Source organism: Natrix helvetica, assembly GCF_964273705.1.
Source record: "Natrix helvetica genome assembly, chromosome: 9".
NCBI lineage: Eukaryota > Metazoa > Chordata > Lepidosauria > Squamata > Natricidae > Natrix > Natrix helvetica.
This window is the reverse complement of record NC_138560.1, coordinates 7569952-7594072: the sequence shown is the minus strand read 5'-3', so window position 1 is coordinate 7594072 and position 24121 is coordinate 7569952. Positions and strand designations below refer to the sequence as shown.

The 24121-nt window shown below is 41.4% G+C and overlaps 1 protein-coding gene across 1 annotated transcript; it reads left to right on the top strand.

Moving 5' to 3' along the window:
• The first annotated feature begins 4456 nt into the window (after nucleotides 1–4456).
• LOC309396988 (B-cell receptor CD22-like) lies at nucleotides 4457–23805 on the top strand. Its single transcript, XM_081962641.1, has 11 exons — nucleotides 4457–4587; nucleotides 7166–7223; nucleotides 8654–9067; nucleotides 10448–10738; nucleotides 11565–11837; nucleotides 14443–14712; nucleotides 16034–16447; nucleotides 18177–18470; nucleotides 20198–20473; nucleotides 21565–21828; nucleotides 22539–23805. The coding sequence occupies exons 2-11, from the start codon at nucleotides 7187–7189 to the stop codon at nucleotides 22550–22552; spliced, it is 2547 nt and encodes an 848-aa protein (XP_081818767.1). The 5' UTR covers nucleotides 4457–4587; nucleotides 7166–7186; the 3' UTR covers nucleotides 22553–23805.
• Nucleotides 23806–24121: the final 316 nt, after the last annotated feature.

The following is a 24121-nucleotide window of genomic DNA, read 5'->3' as shown; positions in this document are numbered from 1 at the left end:
TTTCTTTGAAGATGTTTCGCTTCCCATTCAAGAAGCTTCTTCATCTCTTTTTCAGGGACAGAGCTGAAAAAGCTGCTTGGATGAGAAGCGAAGTGTCTTCAAAGAAAAGCCAGAAAGTCCAGTCGCCTCTTGAAAAAAGCACCTTTGGGACAACCATGACCTGGATGACTGAGAATCTCCATCAACTTTCAATCCTGGTGTTGAATGGACAGACAGACAGACCGAGGTCATCATTTGAACAGACAGATAGACATCATCATCCCTCACACCCCGGAGACCATTGACCAAGGAGGATTTCCCAGCACTGGCACATCCAGTAACTGCGATATTAAGGGGCAGATTATATATTTCATCTAAACGTTTTTGGTATTCAGCTGCCACTTCTGAGATACTGCCATGATCCAAATCTCTCTTTAAGTCTTCAAATTCACTCCTTACAGGCAGATGGACAGGCAGGTGGGCAGAAAGATGGATGGGCTGATGGTCAGATGGATAGGCAGATGGATAGATGGTTGGATAGACAGACAGACAAGTGGACAGATAGACTGATGGCCTGACAGATGAACAGACAGACAGGTTTTCAGGGTCTCATCATGTAGAGCAGCAATCTGGAGTACATGTGGCCAACTTCCCATCCTCTTCTCATCTGGACTTTGCCACAGTCATTGGCTTCACTTTTTAAAGGAAACTTCTTCAATCCGCCAAGCATCTAGTGGAAGTCTTGCGCAACCAATACATTCTTTAATGGGGAGAATCTACATTAAAAATCGAGATGAACACTTTGAAGCTGTTACTAGACTAGGCTATTATATAGGCTAGTCCTCGACTTACAACAGTTTGCTCAGTGACCCTTAGAAGTGGCAACGGCACTGAAAAAAGTGACTTGCAACCATTTTTTGCACAGTTGTGGAATATTGCAGCATCTCCCATGGCCACCTGATCAACACTCAGATGTCTGGCAAGTGACTCATGTTTATGATGGTTGCAGCATCCTGAAGACACAAGATCCCCTTTTGAAACCTTCTGACAAGCAAAGTCAGCCAGCTTCACTTAACAACCGTGTTACTAATTTAACTGCAATGATTCACTTAACAACAGTGGCAAGAAAAGTCGGAAAAATGGGGCAAGACATACTTAACAAATTCCTCACTTAGCAACATAAAGGTTGTATTCAATTGTGGTCCTAAATTGAGCCCCCCCCCCCCCTGTATTAGGAGCCTGCTGTTTAGGTGGGAAAGCCTTTTTAGATCCAGGATGAGCCAACGACTTAGAAAGTTTTCCTTTGCGTCCTAGGATAATATGCTTAAAAAAACCTTTTGGGAATGGAGACTCCCAAGCTGTTAAGTGGTAAGCAAGCAAGCAGAAATGGAAGGAAACGGCTTATGATGGTGAGCGCTATCTATTAAACTCTGTATTGCACACGTTTTATTTTTAAGAGACCCTGAGATTCACCTTCATTTAAGGAAGCATAAATTCCAGGGAATGGTTAGGTAAGCATTTAATCTCTAATCTTATTGAATGAAAAGAACAACATTGCTGATACTGTGGCCTGGATAAATAAATCATGATAGGACAGTCTATGAATCACAGTTTTTCATGCTTTTCCTTGGGTGCCACTCGCATTCCGATAGCACCATCTAGTGTACAAGATCAAGAGCATTGAGACCAGCAGCCAGAAGTCTTGATGTCTCATTTTTTTTGGGACAAGACAAGTAGTGAAAGGCTTTAACTTTTTATCTTTTAAAAAAAGAAACAAGGAACCACCTAAGCCCCCCCCCCCAATAAACTTAGGGCAAAATGCAAAGTCTCAACCCCACCAAATATAACTGCCCTATCCAGGGGTGGGATTGAAAAAAATTAGCAACTGGTTCTCTGCCAGTTGCTGGGTGAGCGTGGCCATGCGGGGCATGGCCTTCTCACAGTGGTAGCGGGGGGCATTTTTACCCTCCCCAGGTTCCAGAGGTTTTCCTCGAGCCTTTGAGAGGGTGAAAACAGCTTCCCCCAGGTTCTGGAGACCTTCCAGAAGCTGGAAATGGCCCAGTTTCCGGACTTCTGGAACTTCCAGTAGGCCCATTTCCCCCCCTCCCGGATCCTTCGTGCATGTTCCATACTTATCTGGCATGATGAATGGGCCACGTGGAAATTCCTGGAAGTGGTTGGATGGGTGGGGCCAGCCAGTCCTTGCAAGAACCAGTTCGGTGAACCGGAAGCAAAATTAGCATCTGGTTCGCCCGAACCGGTTGAATTCCACCCCTGGCTCTATCCATTTCTCACTTCGGCACCATCTTCTCTAGCCTTTGATCTCTCACTATCCAACTGTGGGGTTGCCCCTTGGCTATCTTTGGTGTAACATGTCTATATGTACAGTACATCCTGGCCGCAGAAGCAGTACATATTTTCAAGAGGGCCTCTGGCTAATTCAGGTCAACTGCGTCCTGTGATTCTGAGGTTTTTTTTTTGTGTGTGTGTGTGTGTGTGTGTGTTAATGATAACTCCGCTGTTTGTTTTGTCAGGACTCCAAAGAAGTTCGGAGTTGAGGAAAAGAAGGCTGCAACAGATGTTCGATGGAGGAGAAGCAACAGGATGTTCTAAGATGGAAGAAGGATTGGCCACAAATGGTCATAATAGTAGTATAGTTTTTATTGTCACTGCACAAAATAAATACAACGAAATTGTAAAGTAAAGTAAAGAATGTAAAAGTAAAATAAAAAATAAAAGTAAAAAATGGATAGAGAATAAACCAGGACCCAATGTATGCAAGCAGCATAAGTTTGCAAAGTGCAAGCTGAAATCCAGAATCTCTGGATTCTCCCCCACCCCATTTCCCCCTTTGTGCTATCCTGGGGTCAGAGTTGGTTGCTTAAAGGGAAACCAGGAGTTGTCATAAAGAGGCAAAACAGGGAAAGAAGATAACTTTTATTTAGTTATTAAATCTATTTATTAAATGCATATGCCTCCCACCTCACTGTTTGAGGTGACTCTGAGTGGCTTAAAGATAAAGGTTCCCCTTGCACATATGTGCTAATCATTTCTGACTCTAGAGGGCGTTGCTCATCTCCATTTGAAAGCCGAAGAGGCAGCGCTGTCCGAAGATGTCTCCGTGGTCATGTGGCTGGCATGACTAAATGCCGAAGGTGTACAGAACGCTCTTACCATCCCACCAAAGGTGGTTCCTATTTTTCTACTTGCATTTTTTATGTGCTTTCGAACTGCTAGGTTGGCAGAAGCTGGGACAAGTTTTTAAGAAGAGATTGGATAACCATTTGTTTGAAATGGTGTAGGGTTTCCTGCCTAGGCAGGGGGTTGGACTAGACGACCTCCAAGGTCTCTTCCAACTCTTCTCTTCTCTTCACCAAAATGAATATTCTATTCAAGTGTAAGTATAAAAAAACCCTAAAATTACAAAATATTAAGTTACAGATTAAATGACCATGGGGTAGAGCAGTGGTGGTGCCTTCTCTGTTACTGCACCAACCACCTCTGGCCTACAGCTTGTCTATCAGGGCCCCAAATCAACTGGGCAGAGGCAATTTTAAGGCTCTCTGTGAAGGCCTGAAAAGTGAGAGAAGATCTCATCTCCAGAAGCAAGATGTTCCAAAGGGCAGGGACCATGGCAGAAAAGGCTCTTCTATATCCCACCAGCCAAAATCTTTGACTGATGTGGTTCACAGCCCTTTTACTAGAACAAGTGGGGCAGGCCAGTTCCATTGGGGCAGTACGCACATCAGTAGAGCTAAGGAGTGGTGCAGTAACCTAGAGGTGGAGCTCTCGCCTCACAATCAGGAGACTGTGAGTTCGATCCTAGGTAGAGGCAGATATTTCTCTCTCTGGGCACAATGAGAATATATCTGTGGAACAAAACTCCACATTGGTGACATGAAGGGCATCGGGCCAGTAAACACTCCACTAGCTCCATTCAGTTGCCCAGACTCCACCCCACAAGGGATTACAGGATCATTAAAAGATGATGATGATGATGATATCAGTAGAGCTGAGCTGGACTCCGGGAAACTACATGGACATTGCTGGTACAGTGTTCTAATACTAGATTACTTTGTTCTTTTACAAATTTTAGGAACTCAGTCACATTAATGCTGATCTGGGCAGTTGTGTTATGGAGTCTCAAACATTCGCACAATTCTACCTTCAAAGAAAGACTCACAACCCTTCCTATCTAGAGACTAGCCAATCCAAAAAGGCAAGTAGGGTTCAGGGTCCAAGAACACAGCTTTGCCTGGGAGAAATGCCAAGCTACAGTGAGAACGGAAAGATCTTGGTGATTTTTTATGGCACATATTTTAGAAGTAGAATCCAGTATTATGTGTGCAACACCACATAAAACAAGCTTCTAATGTCTTCCACCCATTTGAAAATATAATGGCCAGATATAATGTCAGCTATTTAGTTGCCAATAACCGTCCTTGACTTATTCCATTATCGCACTTAAATGTTCCCCAGATATACAAACATTTGATTTGGGGGAAAAAAACACGCAGGTGTAAACAGAACTTCCCTCTGCTTTTCTGTCCTATTTGCTAAATCTTCATTTCCAGAAAAGAACAGTGGATCTGAAATTCTATTTTGCTGGTGAGTTAATTCACCTTTCTTTTATTTTGCTTTCCTCCAGATAATCCAGGGTATTCAATTGTAAAAATAATATACATTGGGAGGGCAAAGGTAAATTTAAGCTGTAGATATGTTGTCAGCCTTTTCTTTTAACTGACATTATTGGATGGGATGGATTAGATAGCATCAGGGTATTCATTTTTTTTGTTTATTTATTAGTTTGTCAAACATGTACAGGATAGCAGGTCTAAGTATGGACATGGACACGAAAAAAGAAAATGAGTACAAACTAATGAGGACAGTCGGACAGGGATGTTAGGCATGCTGGTGCACTTATGCACGCCCCCTTTACGGACCTCTTAGGAATGGAGTGAGGTCCACGGTAGACAGTTTAAGGCTGAAGCTGTGAGGGTTTGAGGATGTAACAACAGAGCCAGGTAGAGCATTCCAGGCGTTGACCACTCTGTTGCTGAAGTCATATTTTCTGCGATCGAGTTTGCAGCTGTTCACCATGAGTTTGTATCGATTGTTTGCCCATGTATTATTGAGGTTGAAGCTGAATTGACAGGTAGGACATTGTAGCAGACAATTTTGTGTATTATGCTTAGGTCCAACTGCAAGCCACGCAGTTCCAGATTGTCCAAGCCCAAAATTTCGAGCCTGGTGGCATAAGGGATTTTATTGTGAGCAGAGGAGTAGAGTACTCCTCTGGTCCCACTTGATCATATTAATGTCTGATATACAGTGTGGATTCCAGGCAGTTGAGTGTATTCAATACTGTCCTACACTATAAAATTATTCATTTGTAGAAAATAATTTGAGGGCGTTTAAGCCGATCTAGTGAATAATTCTCAGGCTGTGTTGCAGTTGATGTCTTCTAAATCTTGTGTCTATCTTATTTAGTGGCGATGAGAAGCCTGTAGATCAATGTTCCTCAACCTTAGTAATATTAAAATATGTGGACTTCCATTCCCAAGATTCCCTAGCTTGTCATGCCAGATGGGGAATTCTGGTGGTTGAAGTCCACATGACTTATAGTGGCCAAGGTTGAAAAACACTACTTTAGACTTTGATATATTGGACTCCAACTCTCATTATCCCTGATAATTGACCACGATCAGTAGAGCTTCTGATTGTTTATACACTCTACATGCAAAATTTCTTTTTTTTTCTTTCTCTTAATTGCAGAAACAAGAAAGAAATGGGAAAATTCCTAGATTTTTGCAGATCAGGAATCCCAGTTTACCTCATAAGATGATTGGTTTCTTGTAACACAAAGCATTCATTGGTTAGATTCATACATCACATTGGGTTGTAATATGATTTCTTTGCTTTGAATCTGGAACAATCTCAAAACTCAACTGTGATCATTTATAAATCACGAAGTAGGGCTTACGCAGTTAAGGTCATTCTTGTTTTCTTTATAGTGTTTTCTTAAGACATCAAGACATTAAACTATTGTGTTAATATAATAGCAATGGACTTTATAATAGGCAGGTTTTATATCACTTCAACAAGATTGCTATGTAGGTATTATAAACCACTAAGTCAATCGATCAATCAGAATAGAACTGGAAGGGACCTTGGAGGTCTTCTAGTCTAACCCCCTGTTCTAGCAGGAGACCCAATACCATTTCAGAGAGGTGGCTGTCCAGTGTCTTCTTATAAAACCTCCAATGATGAAGCACCCACACCTTCTGGTGGCATACTGTTCCACTGGTTAATTGTCCTCACTGTTAGGAAGATTCTCCTTAATTCCAAGTTGCTTTTCTCCTTGGATTCGTTTCCATACATTGTTTCTTGTCCTGACTTCTGGTGTTTTGGAAAATAAGTTGACACCCCCCTCTTCTCTGTGGCAGCCCCTCAAGTATTGGAAGATTGCTATCATGTCCCTCCATAGTCCTTATTTTCTCTAGACTGGCCAAACCCAATTCCTTCAAGTGTCCTTCATATGTTTTAGTCTCCAGGCCTTTAATCATCTTAGTTGCTCTTCTCTGCACTTTTTCCAAAGTCTCAACATCTTTTTTGTAATGTGATGACCAAAACTGGATTCCAGGTGTGGTTTTGCTAAGGCTTTATAAAGTGGTACTAATACTTTCACTCTCTGAGGAGGAAAAGTGAGATTCTTGACATGGTCCTAGAAAGCCATGAAGAGAAGAATATATGTCCACCAAACTACTTCTGAATAGAGAGGGAAATCCACCCCTTTGAGGGCTAGTGATGAAGTGGAAATGATTCTAATTCTATGAGCTGTGAGGAGTAACACGATATTAAAGAAACCCAGATACGCTTTCCTACAACTAATATTTTACGGAAAGCCCGCATAATTCTTCCCATCAGCATTACTGAGTTGCTCAGTTTACAGCCGTCATTGCGAATATTATTAATATATTGTATAGATCAGGACTAATGGAAAACATTTGCTTGCTTAATGACTCTTTCTTGTGAAGCTTCCAACAGAATTGCTGATGTAGCAGGCCACACTTTGTTAATTGGCTTTCCCTTTTAGTTAATTGGCTTTCCCTTTTAGTTAAACCTCTCAGTGTATTCCCCATGAATGATGAAGGCCATTGTCAACCATATGCTTTTCTTTCCCCAGAATTGGGAATTACATGATCTGATGATGAGGCATTTCCTTTGGATGTTGTTCTTTCAAGGTAAGGAAGCAGGTTTGATTTGCCTCAATCAATATGGTTCAAAATACACCACACTCCATTGCCCTCTCACTTTAGGGCAAAACAGGGCCTAGAATTTAGGTTAATAGGGCTAGAGTTAAGATTAGAGCAAATTACATGGATAGATGATATTTTTTGTTCATGTTTGCTCAGGATCTGAAGCAACCTGAACATCCTGAGCCTGAGATACTTAAAGAACCACCTTGCTATTACACACTGGGATAGTAGCTCCTTTGGTTGCCACAATCCATTGATCTCAGTATTCATAGATGGTGATAACATGTCAGCCCCTTTATGTAGACCAAACATACATCAATTCTATATGAAGGCTGAAACTACATGTATTAATATTGTTTATTATAATATATATTAATGTAATATATTTAGTTGGCTATAATAACAGAATCTTGCAACTCTGATTCTGCATTCTCCTTCTACTCTTGCATCGATACTCATGTGAATCAGGACCCTCTCTGTTGGTTTCCCTCCTTGTTGCTTTGGTAATACCACTACCATACCACTTAGATTATATACCGCTTCACAGTGCTTTACAGCCCTCTCTAAGCGGGTTGTTGAGTCAGCCTGTTGCCCCCAACAATCTGGGTCCTCATTTTACTCACCTTGGAAGGATGGAAGGCTGAGTCAACTTTGAGCCTGGTGAGATTCGAAGTGCCAAATTGCAGGCAACAAGCAGGCAGCAGAGGTAGCCTGCAGTACTGCACTCTAGCCACTGTGCTATCGTGGCTCCTAATAGATCTTTCCTTATTTCTGCCAAGGTAATCTTCCTTATTGTCTACATAGTGCTTGCATTCTGGAATGCTCTTCCCCTTGAACTTCACGAAGACCTCATGATGGATATTTCAGGCATTTTTGAACATTTGGATTTAATTGAGGCCTTTCCTGGGTGTATATAGTATATGTTGGTTGTTAAGTAAGTAAGCTCCCCATTAGGAGAGCGAGTGTGCAGAGAAGCATAGTGAGAGTGGTATGGAAGAACACGCACAAACCAGCATACAGAGACATTGAATAGTATAAAATATAGTAGTTTACTATGTAGAAATATAGAAGTATTCAGAGTCCAGTTAACAATCCAAGTCATACACGGTTCAGTAATTCAGTTATCTAAGTAGTCAGTCTAGCACACAAAATATAGCTAACAGTAGCAAAACACAATACCTCACTATACACCGACCAGTGTCTAAAAAACAGAGAGGTAACAGGCATTCTGGCTCCCTCTTATGGCTGCTTGAGGTAACAAGCCAATTACATTTCTCTAACATTTAAAGTAACAGTAAAGTAATCATAGCTTATATACATTGCCAAGCCAAGCCTAGGGTTACATCCCTAACATTGGTTTTCTGTGTCAATACCCAAAAGTTGACCGTGATTTCTCCTGTGTTTCTCCAATGTAGGCTTTTGGTGTTATGAAAACCCACTGAGGATCAATCCCAATTCCTTGGAGGCCTGGACAGGATCCTGTGTCTTAATCCCATGTCAGATTGGGGAAAGAATAAATTCTAGGAAAATTGTTGCCACCTCTGTGGTTTGGTATTTTCAGCCTGTTTTGAATATGACTTTGTTCGACTATGTTGGCAGCATCTTATACAATAATTCCAGACTCCCAAATGAGCATGCATATCTACCAAGCCTCGATTTTCAGGGACGAGTGAGGTTTGTTGGGGATTTAACCAAGGGAAATTGCAGCTTGATGATTTCTCAGCTCCAGAAAAAAGACAATGGCACATATGTGATAAAAGTGACGGCATCTGTGGAAAATCAAGCTAATCCACAGATACTTCATACTTCAGCTACACTGAAAGTTTCTGGTAAGAACTTTGCAGAATGCGATTCATTTCTTCTCTGACCTATCTGTATAGATATCGGTCCTTAATTTGAATATAATCTCCATCTTTTGGGGGGTCATTTAATGAACCCATAATCCCTTGCGCAGTGGAGTGCCGGCAACTGAATAGAGCTGAGTGTTTAGTGACTGGATGCCCTTCCTGTCACTAATGTGGAGTTCACAGCAGATCAAGGGTGGGTTGCTGCTGGGGGTTACTGCCAGTTCACAACCTGCGTGCAACCTGCGTGTGCACTGATCAATGGAAATTGTTCTGTGCACATGCGCAGTCATTAAAATCCAAAGTGGCAGCAGTGAAGAAGCAGTGAGGGAACCGGTTTTGGGGCGTGGCAGGCCTGAATTCCATGACTGGTTCAGCCGGACCGGGCTGAACCAGCAGCAATCCTCCTCTGCAGCAGACATATTCTCATTGTGCCCAGAGAGGGAAATTATTTGCCTCTACCTAGGATTGAACTCACAGCCTCCTGATTATAAGGTGAGAGCTCCAACTCTAGGCCACTGCACCACTCTATATAATCTCCATCAACTTGAAGTCTTATTTACAAGGTCTCCATTGAGGGTTTTCCATTCAGAAATGATGTTGAGTTGCTATCACCAAGGAGAGAAAGATCATAGAGGGCTACTCAAAGAATAGAAATGCATTGGTCTACATCTCATTGCAGACTGGCAGAAAGATGTGATTTATGGAGAATCAAGTTGCTGTTGTTGAAGGAATTTCCTGTTGTCCAGGAGCACTTGAAGTTACAAAGCTGTTGTTAGTTGCGAAGTCGTGTCCGACCCATCGTGGCCCCATGGACCACCAGGCCTTCCTGTCCTCTACCATCCTCTGGAGTCCATTTAAGCTCATGCCTACTGCTTCAGTGATTCTATTCAGCCACCTCATTCTCTGCCGTCCTCTTCTTTTGCCATCGATCATTCCCAGAATTAAGTTCTTCTCCAGGGAGTCCTTCCTTCTCATTAGATGACCAAAGTATTGGAGTCTCATCTTCAGGAGTTGGCCTTCTAAAGAGCAGTCAGGGTTGATCTCCTCTAGGACTGACCGGTTTGATTGCCTTGCAGTCCAAGGGACTCGCAGGAGTCTTCTCCAGCACCATAATTTAAAGGCCTCAGCCTTTCTTATGGTCCAACTTTCACAGCCATACATTACAACTGGGAAAACCATAGCCTTGACTATACGCACTAAAATATCTGGCTTTGAATAGCCTTTCAACCTGATTTCATTATACTGTTGCATTAATGAACACACCATTTAGCATGTTGGGGTCCCATACTGTACCATCATTCTTATTTATCAGGCCAGAGTTTTTCTTCCTATTTTAAATCCCTTTTTATTTTCTGGATACAGAGATGTTTCCAACTCCCAAATTGGAAATCTTGAAATGTCAAGAAAGATGGGCCCTGCAGGTGGCTTGTTCTGTGCCTTCCCATTGCCCAGAAGATCCAATAAGAATGAATTTCAAAGGTCTAGAGAAGTATTATTTGACTCCAGAAATGATGATGACGGACAATGGAATACTGCGGAAGATAGTCACCATTCAACCAATCGCGAGAGCTCGGAGGAAAGCAATCACTTGCCAATTGAGCAACAAGGACATGTCACAGAAATCATCTATCACTCAGGAGCTGGACACGAAAAGTGAGTGTGAAGTTATGAAGAATTGAGCAACCTTGGTAGTTTTTTCTGACAAGAGTAGACAATTCAAGTCACATCTCCCCAAGCTTGATTCATATATATATATATATATATATATATATATATATATATATATATATATATATATGTATGTATGTATGTATGTATGTATGTATGTATGTATGTATGTATGTATGTATGTATGTATGTATGTATGTATATGTATATATGTATACATGTATATGTTCTAATCCCAGTAAGGGTATGGCTAGCTGATGAGAGCTAAATAGCTTGAAATAGATCTATACTAGTCTCCCTTTATTTATTTATCAGCACAAATACCACACACACACATACACACACACACACGTATGTATGTATGTATGTATGTATGCATATGTATATGTATATGTATATGTATATGTATATGTATATGTATATGTATATATATATGTGTGTGTATATATGTGTGTGTGTGTGTGTGTGTATGTGTATAAACACAAAGCAGGAGAGTTATAAGCAAACACAAGCAGTTAGACTCATTTCAGCAGACAAACCCAGACAGACTTCTAGTTTACTTCACAGGGCAGTAGACTACTTAAGTTTCTGTTTCAATTCTCTGCACAGACCCAGATCTGTTTAAGCTCCCCTTGGTTGATTTAGTTGCTAAGATTATTCATTGGCTGATCTTGTTCCCATGTCTCTCCCAGTCATGAATATTTTAACATGACTGCATTTGGGGGAATATACATTATGTTCTGAAATATTATCACTGTTTTGTTTTCTATACAAAATCACCCACTCTAACCTGTTGGCTTTCCCTCTCCAGATTGTCCCAATGATGTCCAGGTTCTTTTTGTGAACAATCTGCCCATAAAAGAAGGAGATATTGTCACTTTGAACTGCTCTGTGGGTAGCAGTAGCTCTAGTACCATCTGGTTCAACTGGTGGAAGACCGATCTCCATGTAGCTAATTATAAATACAGCAGTTTACAGCTGTTGACCTTCCCTGCAAGGTTTGGACCAGTGACATCTTACAAATGTGAAGCATGCAATACGTATGGCTGCACTTCATCTCCACTGCTCACTGTGGAGATCTTCTGTGAGTATTGCCAATTAGTTAATTAGCGGAAAACCCTGACTGGCAAAAACAGCATGTTCAGGAGATGAAGCCGCTAGAAGAGGAAGATTGTATGTACCTCTCAATTGGTGGGAGTTAAGTGGCACTCAAGTGCAACGGGATTTTCCTCGACCTATTTAGAGAGCAGAAAAATCACAACATATCATGGGTTAAATAATAAAGGTTTGTTGTCCTTACTGGAGAGACTCACCTGACACCTGTACTCTCTCTGTGTGTATGTGTGCTTTTGAGTTATTGTTGGCTCCTGGTCTCTATCTGGACTACTCCTTGCATTTTTCTTGACAACATTTCAGAAAGGTTTTGGCATTACCTTTGTCCTAGGGCTAAGAGAGAGCAACTGGCCCAAACTGGCCCAAAGATGATTAGGGGATTGGAGGCTAAAACAGATAAAGAACGGTTGCTGGAACTGGGTATGTCTAGTCTGATGAAAAGAAGGACTGGAGTGAGATGAGAACAGTGTTCCAATATCTCAGAGGCTGCCACAAAGAAGAGGAGTCAAGCTATCCTCCAAAGTACCTGGAGACAGGACAAGAAACATTGGGTGGAAACCAGTAGTGGGATTCAGCCAGTTTGCACCTCTTTGGGAGAACCGGTTGTTATCTTTCTGAGTGGTTTGATGAACTGGTGAAATCATTAGGGCAGAGAACCAGTTGTTAAATTATTTGAATCCCACCACTGGAAACTAATCAAGGAGAGAAGCAACTTAGAACTAATGAGAAATTTCCCGACAGAACAATTAATCAGTGGAACAACTTGCCTCCAGAAATTTTGAATGCTCCAACGCTGGGCGTTTTAAAGAAGAGATTAGATAACCACTTGTCTGAAGTGCTGTAGAGTTCCTTGCCTAAGCAGAGGGTTGGACTAGAAGACCTCCAAGGTCCCTTCCAACTCTGTTATTCTGTTAAGGCCTGCCTAAGGCAGAATTCACGGTCTTCTGCTTTCTAGCCCAGTGCCTTAATCACAATACCAAACAGGCTCTCACTTGCCACATATTTCAGCCACAGTCCTAGTCTTCTTAGAACTTCACCATCTTATTGCTACATACAGAGGATTTGCACAGTCCTATGTGGAACCAGCTTATCTACAGTTATAGCCAGTAATATGCTGGTTGATGTTTAACAACCAGTTCCGTCATCTCCATTGCTACCACTGCACCATGTTGCCAGCCATTACATAGCTGGTCGGCGTACCAGGTGTCCTGGCTCAGTTCTGTTCTCATCTGGCTTGCAAAATTCAGAAAAATTAACAATTAGTTTTACAAGCCAGTATGAGTCAGGTCCAACCCATCCTTGGTTCCAATGCATGAAACTGAAGCGAAAGCCAATGTTTTTGCAACTGGTGATGCTAATCTTATGGCTTTGGTTTTATCTTAAACAATACAATAGTAGAATTGGAAGGGACCTTGGAGGTCTTCTAGTCCAACCCCCTGCCTAGGCAGGAAACCCTATACCGTTTCAGACAAATAGCTATCCAACATCTTCTTAAAGACTTCCAGTGTTGGGGCATTCACAACTTCTGGAGGCAATCTGTTCCACTGATTAATTGTTCTCACTGTCAGGAAATTTCTCCTCAGTTCTAAGTTGCTTCTCTCCTTGATTAGTTTCCACCCATTGCTTCTTGTTCTACCCTCAGGTGCTTTGGAGAATAGTTTGACTCCCTCTTCTTTGTGGCAACCTCTGAGATATTGGAATAATGCTATCATGTCTCCCCTAGTCCTTCTTTCTCTTAAGCTAAACATACCCAGTTCCTGCAACCGTTCTTCATATGTTTTAGTCTCCAGTCCCCTAATCATCTTTGTTGCTCTTCTCTGCACTCTTTCTAGAGTCTCCACATCTTTTTTACATTGTGGCAACCAGAACTGAATGCAGTATTCCAAGTGTGGCCTTACCAAGGCATTATAAAATGGTATTAACACTTCACGTGATCTTGATTCTATCCCTCTGTTGATGCAGCCTAGAACTGTGTTGGCTTTTTTGGCAGCTGCTGCACACTGCTGGCTCATATTTAAATGGTTGTCCACTAGGACTCCAAGATCCCTTTCACAGTTACTACTACTGAGTAAGGTATCACCTATACTGTACCTGTGCATTCCGTTTTTGTTGCCTAAATGTAGAACCTTACTCTTTTCACCATTGAATTTCATTTTATTAGATAGTGCCCAATGTTCAAGTTTGTCAAGATCCTTCTGTATCTTAAGCCTATCTTCTGGAGTGTTGGCTATTCCTGCCAGCTTGATATCATCTGCAAATTTGATGAGTTCCCCATTTATTCCCTCATCCAAATCATTGATGAAGATGTTGAAGAGTACTGGGCCTAAAACAGAGCCTTGGGGTACTCCACTGCATACTTCCCTCCATGTAGATGCAGTTCCATTGAGAACTACACGTTGAGTGTGGTTGGTCAGCCAGTTACCAATCCATCTGGTGGTGATGCTGTCTAACCCACATTCTTCTACTTTATCTAGTAGTAGGTTATGGTCTACCTTATCAAAAGCCTTACTGAAGTCCAAGTAAACTATATCAACGGCATTCCTCTGGTCCACTAATTTTGTCACATCTTGTTGCAGTTGCTCCCAGGAAATTCAGAATTCGGAAAGATCCAGGAGGCCAGATTGATGAAGGCATGAGTGTTGTGTTGCATTGTGATGTGGGTGAAGCAAATCCCACAAATCTCCTTTATAAGTGGTATAAAGATGGGGAAATGATTTTATGGAATTCTCCCCATGCACACTTGAACCTTACAAACATAGATCCAGCACAATCTGGCAGATACTGGTGTGAAGCCAATAACAGTGTGGGCAAGATGTCTTCTCCAACAATCAGACTTCACGTTATCTGTGAGTAAAAGCATGAGATGGCAATGGATTTATGCTAAGACCTGTTTACTGTTACTAACCACTGGTGATCAGTGTTTGGGTAGCTTTAGGCTGTTGTTGTTAGTTGCAAAGTCATGTCCAACCCATCACGCCCCATGGACAACATTCCTCCAGGCCTTCCTGTTCTCTACCATTCCCCGGACTCCATTTAAGCTCACACTGACTACTTCGGTGACTCCATCCAGTCACCTCATTCTCTCTCAACCCCTTCTTCTTTTGTCCTTAACCATTCCCAGCATCAGGATCTTCTCCAGGGAGTCCTTCCTTCTCATTAGGTGGCCAAAGTATTTGAGTTTCCTCTTCAGGATCTGGCCTTCTAAAGAGCAGTCAGGGTTGATCTCCTTTAGGACTGACCAGTTGGATCACCTTGCAGTCCAAGGGACTCACAGGAGTCTTCTCCAGCACCATAATTCAAAGGCCTCCATTCTTTGGCACTCAGCCTTTCTTATGGTCCACCTTTCACAGCCATTCATTGCAACTGGAAAAACCACAGCCTTGACTATACACACTTTTGTTGGCAGGGTGATGTCTCTGCTTTTTAGTATGCTGTCTAGATTTGCCATAGCTTTCCTCCCCAGGAGCAAGCCTCTTTTAATTTCTTGGCTGCAGTCCCCATCTGCGGTGATCTTGGAGCCCAGGAAAGTAAAATCTGTCACTACCTCCATTTCTTCCCCATCTATTTGCCACAAATTGAGAAAGGTGGATGCCATCATCTTAGCAGAACACATATAGGAGTTGGAGGTAAAGTTTCCCTTTCTTGGCCACTAAGACGGGACTCATAACTTGATTAAAAATGGGCAGCTGATGAATGGAAGCCACATTTATCACAAATAAAATGCTTGCATTTTCAGATATATACATGTCATGATTTGAAAAATCTTTTCAGTTTGTGATTTTCAAAGGCAGAGAAAGCCATACAAAGAGAGGTTTCAGAACCAGTGTATTGTAGTACTCCCTACTGTGAGAAAATACGAACACTGCCTCTATCATAAACAATAAGCACAAAACACCATTAGACTGTGTCTGGCATGAGAAATATGTATCTTCCAGATTTGGGCAATATTAATTATACCATGAAGTTGTTTCTGATTCCTAGCTACTACACAGATATTCTCTATGAGATGTTTCACCTAACATCTTATGACTTTTGGTCAAAGATGCTAAAAATGTCATTAAAAAAAATCAGGACACACCATGTTTTCAAACGTTGCCTGTTCTTAATGTGCAACATTTAGATGGGCTACATAAATATTTGTAAATCATAACGATTTGTCTATTGCAGGTTTCCATTGTGATGAAAATCCAATAAACATAGTTCCTAATGCTTTGTTTGCGTGGGAAAAATCCTGCATAGTGATTCCATGCCATATCAACCAGATGCTCAGTTCTGAAACAGTCAATGTCACAGGCATAGTGTGGAATTTTAAACCTTTTGGAAACCATACCTGGAGCGAGGGGAAAACTATCCTGTTGTACAACAGTTCTCAAACCTCTGGAACCATCACAACTGTATCTGAGGATGCTTTACCAAGCCGGACATGGTTCATTGGGAATTTAACACGTAGAGATTGCAGTTTGTTGATCAGTCCAGTGCGAACACTTGACAGTGGCACGTATGAAGTAAAGGCGACTGTGTCCGTTGACAAATACCCATGGCAATTCAAGCGGTCCCTTACTGCTGCACTGAATGTTACAGGTAAGAAATGTTCAATCAGAGTCTCACCTGACAGAAAGCTCTGTTCTTTATGTCCATGTATTCCCCCCCCCCCCCCAAGAAGCATCTTTGATAATTGGTAGCTTCTAGTATACAAGTTAATGCAAGATTAAAGCCAGATGACATGTTCTCGCTACTTTTTTATACATCTTGGTTCCCATCAGGCTTTCTATCCCTTGTTGGCTTAAAAAAAAACCCTCTCACCTCTCTTTTGTCTACATTTTGGATCATCTTCAAAGCTTCAGGTCACAGGAAGGACAACAGAAACAGATTTCAATTTATCACAGAATCGTAGGGTGTTCATCCCAAAGCGCATATCTGAATGTCTGTGCAGATTCTCAGTCATCCAGGTCATGGTTGTCCCAAAGGTGCTTTTTCAACTGGACTTTCTGGTTCTTCTTTGAAGATGTTTCACTTTTCTCCGAAGCTGCTGCTGCTGCTGCTTCTTCTTCTTCTTCTTCTTCTTCTTCTTCTTCTTCTTCTTCTTCTTCTTCTTCTTCTTCTTCTTCTTCTTCTTCTTCTTCTTCTTCTTCTTCTTCTTCTTCTTCTTCTTCTTCTTCTTCTTCTCCTCCTCCTCCTCCTCCTCCTCCTCCTCCTCCTCCTCCTCCTCCTCCTCCTCCTCCTCCTCCTCCTCCTCCCCCCCTTTCCTCCTCCTCCTCCCAGCAAATAGTGAAAACCCAGGTTATTTTGTCCATTTATAAGTCAATGTAATGGGCAGACCCAGAAAAGGAATTAATTCACTAATCACGTAGTGAATAAAATAAACAGCTTGGTTTGGTAACCGCATGTAAATTGATTGTTACATTCATTTGTTTTCTGGGTTTGAACAATCTATTTTTTATTGATTTTGCTAGGCTTATAGACTGCTCGAGGTATCAACAACTGTGTGAAATATATATCCTAACACTCATAAATTGGTTTAAAAACAGTATAATAAAAAGAAAACATATCAATAATGCTATACAAACTACATATAACCCCAGGGACAATAATTAAAATAACTAACAATTAAAAGAGGTTTCCTTGTCAGAGAGAACAAGATCATGGCATCCCAACTTTTGCTATATCACTACCTCCCTGAAAACAAAAGACTAGCTAAGTTACACAAATGACCCACCCAGTCTTTAAGAGGCCTGGGTTAAGGATGTTGAACAAACCCCATAACTTAAAGGGGCTGTTAGTTTTTAGGAAAAGACTGCATAGCCACCTCTCATGGATAGTTTTATGGAGTTCTCGGTATATTGTGAATAAGTAGACCAGATGATCTCTCTGGTCCTTTCCACCCAACAAATTTATGATTTACAGAATCCAATTTCTTGCACCATAGAACTTCCGCAACCGGCCATTTTTTTCAGCTTCTGTTTTAGTGTGACTTGCTTGGGAATTCTGGGAGCTGAAGTCCACAAATCTTAAAGTTGCCAAATTTGAGAAACACTGCTCTGTTTGAAGAGATACAGGAAAGGACCATCCATCGTGCTATTTATTGATAAGTACCATTGTTGAATAGCTGTTACTATTGAGAGGTTTTTCCAAATCTGACATATTGGAGAGATAACACAACTCATGACTTCTTCCTTGGTGATAACATTTTCATGACTTAGAGAGGAGTTTGATAGCCTCCCCCTTTATATTCTCTTCTTATGATTCTAATTTCAGCATCTTTTGTGCTTAGTCTAAAAGTGGGCTATTGATTTTGCTTTCTCATTTGCAGAGTTACCTCCAGAGCCCACTCTGGAAATTGTTCCTGTGAACCCCCAGGAGAAGAAGCTAACCCAAGTGATATGTTCGGTACCTTACCATTGCCCTCACAAGTTAGTAAACTTGACTTTCAATGGTTTAGAAGAGGAACATTTTCTGCAACAAAAAAGGACAGTTGGAAGTGGAGTGATTCAGACTTCCTTGAGCTTTGAACCGACGTGGGAGGACAATGGGAAAATGCTGAGCTGTTTGTTCAAGTCAGGGGCAGAAGTGTTATCTCAGAGCACTGTGAAGTTGGATGTGAAATGTAAGTGTACAGTGGAGAAGGAAATTGCCCTTTTGAATGATGGTGCCATCAAGACAGAATTTGGGACTAGAAGCTTAGGAATCCACCTAGCAAATGAACAGAAGGCCTCCAAGCATAGCATGTAGTCATATGGGTGTGAAGAGGGGCCAACCAATAAAGACCATAGTTTTGAACTATGTAACTGACTGATTTGGGGACTGAGAAAGTTCTACTCAAGATGAGTTAAATTCAGTGGTGGGATTCAAATAATTTAACAACCGGTTCTCTTCCCTAATGATTGCTTCCAACAACCAGTTCACCAAACTGCTCAGAAACTTAACAACTGGTTCTCCCAAAGTGGTGCGAACTGGCTGAATCCCACCACTGGTTATATTCTATAGCTTTAAAAAACTTAGGAAAGTAGTAAGTCTCTTTTAAGTTGAGTTGACTCAAGTTGACTTAATGGGCAAATTCACACAATTTTCTAATCAGCACTATTAAAACAGTTGGTTAATTTTATGTTATCTAGTACAGGGTTTGTTTGCTTTTTTTGAGTTCTTGGTCTAGCACAATCCTCATATTTCAAGATGAGCTCCCATCAAACTTCTAAACAGGCCTAAAACAGCTTAGTTTCCCAAGATCTGCTAAGGTCTGTAAATATTACTTTCTGCTAGGACTTCAATTAGGTTACATGAAAGCTGAAAGCTATGAAGCTCCAGGAATGAATCTTGGGAAGCTCAATGGTATTGATATCTCTGTATATATGTATATATATAAAAGAATCCATGCTATGTTGGATGCTCTGTTGCAATTTATTTCCTTACAAAAAAGGGAAATAGCATAGAAAGTGAGATGCTTTAAATACACAATTCAAACATAGTTCTCTTTTTCTGTAATCTCAACATGGTTCTCTTTTTCCATAATCTAAACATAGTTCTCTTTTCCCATACCATAATTTCATATGTGTCCTTTGCACCGGGCCATTCCTTTGATGGACGTAGACCATAGAAGCTACAGTGAAGAAGGCAATGTGGATTAAAAGGAGAAATTAGATCACAGTATCTCAATCTTTGTTGCTCAAAGAGAAGAGCAACAAAGATGATTAGGGGACTAGAGGCTAAAACATATGAGGAATGGTTGCAGGAACTGGGTAGGTCTAGTTTAATGAAAAGAAGGACTAGGGGAGACATGAAAGCACTGTTCCAATATCTCAGGGGTTGCCACAAAGAAGAGGGAGTCAAGCTATTCTCCAAAGCACCTGAGTGCAGGACAAGAAGCAATGGGTGGAAACTGATAAAGGAGAGAAGCAACCTAGAACTGAGGAGAAATTTCCTGACAGTGAGAACAATTAATCAGTGGAACAACTTGCCTCCAGAAATTGTGAATGCCCCAACACTGGACGTCTTTAAGAAGATGTTGGATAACACTTTGTCTGAAGTGGTGTAGGGCTTCCTGCCTAAGCAGGAGGTTGGACTAGAAGATCTCCAAGGTCCCTTCCAACTCTGTTATTCTATTCTAATCTCAGCAGCTCAGCTGATGTTCAGCACGTCTGCTGTGAAAATCTGGGAGTTAAGATCCCAGATATTTTAAATATGTGGATTTAATCAGGGATTGATTATCAACTGGTTTATTTTTGCCAGGCAATATGAATGGTTCTATGCATACACATTCCTTAATATTATCATATACTCATAATATACTCATGTCTATTTCCTCTGCTGAGAGATGTATTGATTTGATTTTTTCAGATGCTCCCAAGGATGTCCAGCTTGATATTTTAAATGATCTTCCCATTAAGGAAGGAGATACCATCATGATGAATTGCTCTTTTGGCAGTAGTAAGCCAAACGATAATTGGTTCAACTGGTTTAAGTCAGACCCCTCTACGATTGAATATAAATACAGTGGTCCAAATTTAATGACCTACCCTGCAACATCTGGACCTTACAACACGTCTTATGAATGTGAAGTATGCAACAGGGCTGGCTGCACTGCATCTCCAGTTGTCACCTTGGAGGTCTTCTGTGAGTAACACGAATGCATTTACAGCTTTGAAAACTTGAATCACCCAAGAAAGGAAATACAAAATGCTCCCCAGAAGACATGGGGTTTTGCAGGGAGGAGAACTAAACCAGTTAGAGCAGAGGTCTTCAAAGACCCCTGAGTTAGAGAATGCATACTTAAGGTCAGGAGATGTGACGGAGCCATGCTCTGTCTGTGTAGATCACATTTTTTAACCTGACCTAATGGGTCAAGTGAGTGGGACACAGTGGCTCAGTGGCTAAGATGCTTAGCTTGTCGATCAGAAAGGTCGGCAATTCGAATCTCTAGCATTATGTAATGGAGTGAGCATAACTTTTAAGTGGTCATGGTTGAGAACTAGTGATCTGTGGGGATTCCTTCCTATGAAAATGGCCTTCTATGGAACAGAAGGGATGACACTCCGCCCCCACACTCTCGTGGATTTTCCAGAGTCTCTTTTAAGGATCATTGAGGTTAGATGTCATTTTACTGTATTATATTATAACAATTTGAACAATTTGGTGGCTAACTCAACTGCTCACTCCAGGAGTTTGATCCTGACAAGGCTCAAGGTTGACTCAGCCTTCCATCATTCTGAGGTCAGTAAAATAAGGAGCGAGATTGCTGGGGGCAAGAGGCTGACTCTGTAAACCGCTTAGAGAGGGCTGTGAAACCTTGTGAAGTGGTATATAAGTCTAAGTGCTATTGCTATTTCTCCGTACCTTTCCTTGGCCCTGGTGGTGCAGTGATTAGAATGCAGTATTGCAGGCTAACTCTGCTCAATGCGAGCAGTTCGATTCTCACAAACTCAAGGTTGGATCAGCCTTCCATCCTTCTGAGGCCAGTAAAATGAGGACCCAGATTGTTGGGGGCAATAGGCTGACTCTGTGAACCGCTGTCAAGAAGGCTGTAAAGCTCTATGAAGCAGTATATAAGTCTAAGTGCTCTTGCTATTTTGTACCACCGGACTTTTCTGCAGTAGTATGAACATGGGTTGTAAGGTGGCATCATTTTCCAGTGCTCAGTCCCAGGTGGTGACAAGGAAGGAGCAGGTCACCGTCACGTGAATCTTTTCCTTTATTCTGCCTTCTAGCTGCTCCCAAGGAGGTGAAAATTCTGCAAAATCCAGAAGGGCACATCCATGAATTTGCCTTGGTGTACCTGAAATGTGAAGTAGAAATAGCAAAGCCCATGGATCTGACTTTCAAATGGTATTTAAATGAAGAACTGCTAGATTTTACATCCCATGTCCTGAAAATCTTAAAAACAAATCCCAGCCATTCGGGCATCTATCACTGTGAAGCTGAAAACAGGGTGGGCAGATCACGCTCCCCACCTATTAGACTGCATGTACTTGGTGAGTAAATGCTGTTCATACATCTAGCATCATGCTAGGCTTGAGGCATCCTCAGTGATTAATCCAATCCGTCTCTCTTTTAATACATGCTTTTCGTATATTTCTTCTGGAAAAAGCGAACAATTGTAATGGGTTTGCATGCGTTTCCTCTTAAAATATGCAGTTTCCCCTTAATTTTCCCCTAAAATATGCATTCTCCTCATAATCTAGACTCTTTTCTGGAGTTGCCCTGAAAAATGCCACAAGGTATAAGGGCCATTTTAGGGTACCACTCAGTGGTGGGATTCAATTTTTTTACTACCAGTTATGTGGGCGTTGCTTGGTGGGCGTGGCAGGGGAAGGATACTGTAAAATCCCCATTCCCTCCCGATCAGCTGGGACTCGTGAGGCAAAGAATAGATGGGGGCGGGGCCAGCCAGAGATGGTATTTACTGGTTCTCCGAACTCCTCAAAATTTCCACTACTGGTTGTCTAGAACTGGTCAGAACCTGCTGAATACCACCTCTGGTACCACTGATATGGTGGTCTCTGGGAATAGCTAGCTACCAAGGCTTATTTAGCTGTTGCCTTTTTCAAATGCCTCTCGTCAATGCCTGATCTTGTAGTAGTAACTGATAACCTGTTACTCTTTGAGGTTGTAAAATCTAACTGGCACTGTCTTAATGGCTCACAAGATGGTGTTTACTTCTTTCTTTCCGTTATACTTGAAGCTTCAAAGCATTAACCTTTGAGGAACAGAAGAATGGATAAAGACTCTGACATGGAGGATGAATGGGCCCCATTGGAATACCTGGAAGAAGTGAAATGGAGAAGAGAGGAAAAGAAAGAGAAGTCATACTATTTTCTTGTGAATTTGGACTTATTTTACTTTACTTTCTGTGTCCATTTTAACTCTTACTTGAACATGTTTTTAAAGAAAGAAGAGTATAATTTTTTTAAAATAAAAAAGGACAGTCTTAGAATCAGCACCGGTGTGCTCCTTATATTGCTAAAAACTAGTAAAAACCGGAAAGGGCACTGTTTTTGATGCAATAAGGTTGCTTATTCGCAATCTATAGAGGTGCATGTATTCCAGTGTTCACCAAACTCTTCAGCCCATCAACCGCTACATGAAGTTTCAGACTGTTTCTTGATTCCCAAATATTTTGCCAGGGTTCCAAGTAATACACCCATTGCAAACATAACTCCGAGGCAGGTCGAATCCTCAAAGAATAGTCTTGTTTGGATATATCATATTGGCAGAGGCTGGTGAAAATCAACTCTGAATGTTCCCATGCTTTCAACCTAATTAAAAGTAAAAGTTTTCTCCCTCCCCCCAACAATTAGTTACATGGTCCAATCAAGGTGTCATCCGGTTGCCTGGTAACTTCATTCATCCCCTCTACAACCACCTGTGGGAATGTCCTTGGTTCCCAGGAGAAAGTATTTTCCTTTGGCTACAAACCTCCACTATCTTTATTCCTCCCCTCCCTATTCCCCAGATCCAGTGTGCCAACGCTGAAGCCTCAAAATGGCCTCGCTCAGGTCAGCTTCAGGGTTGACACATTTACTGAATTTAGTGAATACTGCTTGAATAGTATTGCAAATAACAACAATAAGAACAACAGCCAGGATTAATATAATGGAAGGCTGATCTCATTGACGCTGAACCATCCAACCCTGGATAATCTTGTCTCACCAATAGCTTCACCTTCAGGACTAGGAGTTGATGTGAAATGCTACAGAGATAAGAATAGAGTAACACCTGCCAATCCTGGATCCTTAGAAAGATGGATAAAAATGGATAAAAATGCCATATCCAGTCGAAACAACTGGCTGACGATGATCTATAACAATAAGAGAATAATATTAAAAGAATAAAATAGAAAAGAACAAGAAAAAGTGCACAGACAGGCATTCAGCAGTTCTCCCCCCCCTTGCCTTCATACCTCATGTCACATCACTGCAAGCAACCAAAGGAAATGGTGCCCACCAGCTGCACAGGTGCTTAAATAGGTCTTATTTTTTGGGGGGGTAGGTCTTATATTGAGTGCATGTGCAAATGATGTTATAGGGCCAACTTTTGGGGCAGGTCCTATTTTCAGGGAAACACAGTATAATCTGATTATAATTGTAATATAATCTGGGGGTCCATCATGAATGCTTTGGGAAACCCGGATTTAATCATAGCCTTTCTCCTGCTTTGTCACAGATAGATTAAGCTATTTGAAAATCCAATCCAGTCCAGAGAACTTTCATTCTTAAAGTGCTGTAAAATTTTCTGAAGAGGTATTAATCATGCCGTTAATTTCAA